Here is a 4,272-nt window from a genome sequence, read left to right as displayed (position 1 = left end):
CTTGTATATGGATATAACATTTTTAGAAAAATTGTTGTTGTTGTTGTTGTTGTTGTTATGTGCCGTCGAGTCAAACCCGACTCATAGCGACCCCTCTTTGGGTTTCCTTTAGAAAAATAAGAAACTAAAAAAGTGGCTGTCTCTGGAGAGAGGAACTGGGAGAAAGAGGTGGAAAGTACTAACTTTTTACTGTATATCCTTTTGAAGCTTTTGAATTTTGTACCATAACCATGTATTATTCAAACAATAAATACTTTTTCACAAACATATATACACCATGAGCATCATTCCATGGCAGTACATGTACCACTGCCTCATTCTTTTTACCATCAGCATAGTATTCCAGTACCCAGGGGCTAGAATTAAACAAGCATTACATGTACATGTTGAGGAGTTATAAGAAGCATTAAACAGAAAATGCAGGAATAATAGAACTGAATCTTCAGGGGGTCAGGATCCATGCAGTGAGAGATGCATGTAGCCATATGGGGAAACAGCAGCATGTGGAGTGTGCATGAGGGAGGGTGCATAAAAAGAACATGGTGTGAAGGGGTTGTTTCAGGATCTGAGTATGGAGGGGAGTGTGTGTGTGGGAGGTGATACAAGGGATTGATAAGGGATTCAATATACAGGGGTAGGTGGTGCTGCTGTGAATGAAGTATTTGTATGGAAGACTTGATGGAAAGAGTGAGATAATGACAAATGAGTTTAAGGGGGTGTCAGGAAAAGAGAGAAGGAAAATGAGAAAAAATAATGTTGGCAGAAAAGGGGCAGAGAGCACCACATACCATGGACTTTCAGGACAGACTGGATTCCAAAAACTTTTTTCCCAGTATACAAGCTTTGTTTAAATTGTATAAATACTAATATGTATTAAGAGTTCTGATTTATAAATTTATTCATTTCGAAATAAATGTTCATTTTGGACTTCGTCCTCTTTTCAGCTCCAGAAAATTGGGATCCGTTGTACAGAGGAAAAACATGGAATACTAAAGAGTGACATGATTGTACAGAGGGGGATGTATGCGCCTGTTAAGAACAAGCCTTAAAAAACCCCCAAAACCCTTGTTGTTGTTGTTATGTGCCATCGAGTCGGACCAGACTCCTAGTGACCCCTCCTTGAGTTTCCGAGGCGGTATAACTACGTAAGTAGATTGCCCAACCTTCCTTCCAAGGAGTAGCTGGTGGGTTTGAACCGCCGGCCTTCTGGTTAGCAGTCAGGTGCCTTAGGCACTATGTTACCAGAGCTCCTTGGAGGCTACAAATTAAATGGGTGGGAGGCAGCAGGATGAAATGGAAAAGGGGAGACTTTGAAGTCAGACCCCGTTTGAGCCCCAACCTGCTCAGCTGATGACTCTGGGCAAGTCGTTTAACCTCTCTGACCCTGTTTCCTCACATGTAAAACGGCTGGGAAGTGGTGGGACAGGACGATTATATATATGCAAAGCGCCTAGAAAGAAACGGCACGGAGTGGGGGTGGGGGGCTCGGTAAGCACTAGGCGAACCGATAGGCTGGGCCCGGAGTGGGGGTGTAGACCCGACAAAATAGGGTCCCCAGGGACTGCTAGGGTGGGTTCCGCGCACCTTCTGGGCGCCTGGGAGACGCCGAGATCTGGGCCCAAACCTTTCCAAAGTAGCTGCTTGTCTCGACAGCCGCAGAGGCGCAGCGCCGGCGCCTCCAGCGCCGAACCCCCCAGTCCACTCCTCGGTACCTGGCGGCATGCAGCGCCCGCAGTGCCTCGCGGGCGAACTCGTCAGTGCCGAAGAAGAGCACCCGCCAAGGGGGCTTCTTGCGGACTCGAGCGCTTAGGCTCTTCTCTCCGTCGAGCCTGGCCAGCGCTCGCCATTGCGGAGTTGACCTCACGGCGCTAGCACCGTAGGCCGGCAGTGGGCTCCAGCAGCGCCACACTATGACCCTCATCGCCCGGGCCGCCGGCGGCCTGTACTGCGCAGGCGTGTAGGGGTGAGGCAGAGTTCCATTGACTGCACCCGGAAGTAAAAAGATGGGCGGGGTCTGAAGGCGGTTAAGGGCAAGGCCTGAGTGTTGAAGGCGTGGCCCCGTCTGCGTTGTAGCTGATGATCGAAATTTGCGGCTTCGAGCTTCACCGTGATTATTGTTGCATTTGTTTGCTCTATTTAGCCAATACCTGAAAATAAGTTTTTAGGGGACAAATCATATGTTTCCGGACATGAAATATCATTTATTTGCGAAATGCTGTGTCATTTTTCTTAGCATGTCATTTTTCTCAGCCATTATGGTAACTAGTATTTACTGGGTTTTTACTGTATGCTGCGCATTTGACTAAGCATGTTATATCAAGTATTTCAATTAATTATCACATCAGCCATACGAAATAGATACGATTACAACCAGTTTACTGGGGAGAACCTTAGACTCAGTGAAGTTATGGGACTTAGAATTAGTTAGCTAAAGGTAGAGCTCCAAAACCCATGTTTCTACCATTTGGTCTTCACAGCAATTCTGTGTAGAAGGCAAGTCAACGTTCCCATTTTGCACCTGAGGAAATTGCTGCGCAGTAACTGGTCCATAGTCACCCTCGCGAATTAAATGCCCTGCACTTGCCGTACTGTTCTCTCTCACAGAGGTTTTGAAATTTGGATACCATGTAGGAGAATCCTAAGGAAAACGAGCAGGCATGCTATCCTTGGAAGACTTTTGAGGACCTTTAGTGCTAAACTGCATTCCCAAGGCCTGTGGTGACCTTCTTGAGTCAGGACGCATACCCATAAAGCTGGCCCAGGCTGTAGAGGAAAGACCAGATTCCTTTCCAGTCTTACTCTCACCACCTTTTCTCCATCACACAAAGTCAGTCCCAGTGACCTTTGCCCTAAATTATGAGCTCTGTACATCCCTGCCTCAGTGTTTGTGCTCATGCTGTCCTTCCTAGGCTGCCCTCCCTACATCCCGTCCTCTGTACATGGTATTCATTCTTCAGTGTCAAGCTCAGATGATCTCCCTGAAGCCTTGAGCTCTTACCTCATGGATTTAATGTCTTTCTCCATGTGCCCCCTTAGTGCTCTGTGGAGACCTTTGCTTCTCACGTGGTTCAGTACTATTGAGAGGAGTTGTCTAATGTATGTATAGACATAGACATATTCACCTGTGTATTGTATAGAGAAGAGAAAGGCAAAGAGGAAGGGAGAGACTATTTCCAGTGACTGTGCTCATTGGAGCATATATGAGAGGGAGAGGGAGATGGGACCCGAACCTTCTATTCCCTCAGCCAGATTTTCTTCCAGTATTCTCTCTTAGGGTAACTGAGGTGTGATTCTAACATTTAAAGAGCAGTCTTTTTCCACACAACCCACTGCCTGTAGAGTCGATTCTGACTCATAAAGACCCTACAGGACAGAGTAGAATTGCCACATAGGGTTTCTAAACCTGTAAATCTTTGTGGAAGCAGACTGCCACATCTTTCTCCCACAGAGCTCAAACTCAGTTAGCAGTCAAGCACTTTAACCACTGTACTACCAGTGCTTGTTTTTCTCATACAACACAATCTATAAATACAACCCAAAGAGTCATCTGAATGTATTTCTAATGGATTTTCACCTTAGAACCTGGCCACTGTCTAAAATATAACATTTTGTATTTGTGTTCATGTCAGTTTTTTTCCCCAGTTGATTTTTAAGCTCCTTGAGTTAGAGAGCCTGTCTTACACTCCAATTAACTTTGAGCAGTTCAAGTTTGTCACTGGTAGGGCTGCTGGCTAGATCTGCCTGGAACTGCTCATAGCGCCCTCTGCCGACCACATAGGGACTACTCAGTCTGAGGGGCCTTTGCCAATGTTTTCTTTCCTCTACCGAGTTGTCGCCTGTCATTAATTAACATGTAATTTTCTGGTGGATGCCTTTTTGATTTGCAGTAAACTTCTCCCCCCACAACAAAGTACATATGATTATTGTAATGGCTGAAGTTTTCCCAGAATGCTAAAATGCAAGTATTTCTGAACCTCTTGGTGGTGACTTTGGGGGGTCAGGAAGGTCTACTTCCAAGCCCAGACAAATTCACTGCTGGGACTATTATAAAGAAACACACAGAGAAAATGAGGATGCCATCCCTGAATGGCAAAGAGTTTTAGGTAATAAATCAAGGTGTTCATTGGTGCTCCAGTTTCCAGAAACTTCTCTTCCCTGATGAAAGGAGCATGTCACCATGTTGAATCAATGACATCATTCCAGATTTTAGGTCTGGGTGACAAGATAATAGCAGTATCATTAACAAAGAGGAAGAATCTTTTAGTGGCAAAT

At 45.6% G+C, this 4,272-nt stretch overlaps 1 protein-coding gene across 1 annotated transcript in view; it reads right to left on the bottom strand.

The window, feature by feature from the left end:
• Positions 1-1,921, bottom strand: part of MTFMT (mitochondrial methionyl-tRNA formyltransferase) — a 27,777-nt gene extending 25,856 nt beyond the window's left edge. The window contains exon 1 of the mRNA XM_007957764.1: positions 1,713-1,921. Within this exon, the coding sequence (XP_007955955.1) occupies positions 1,713-1,921 (209 nt within the window). The remainder of the gene's footprint in view (positions 1-1,712) is intronic.
• Positions 1,922-4,272: the final 2,351 nt, after the last annotated feature.

Source organism: Orycteropus afer, unplaced genomic scaffold (assembly GCF_000298275.1).
Source record: "Orycteropus afer afer isolate SDZICR_OR568_19922 unplaced genomic scaffold, OryAfe1.0 scaffold00015, whole genome shotgun sequence".
NCBI lineage: Eukaryota > Metazoa > Chordata > Mammalia > Tubulidentata > Orycteropodidae > Orycteropus > Orycteropus afer.
This window is presented reverse-complemented; position numbering and strand designations above follow the sequence as displayed.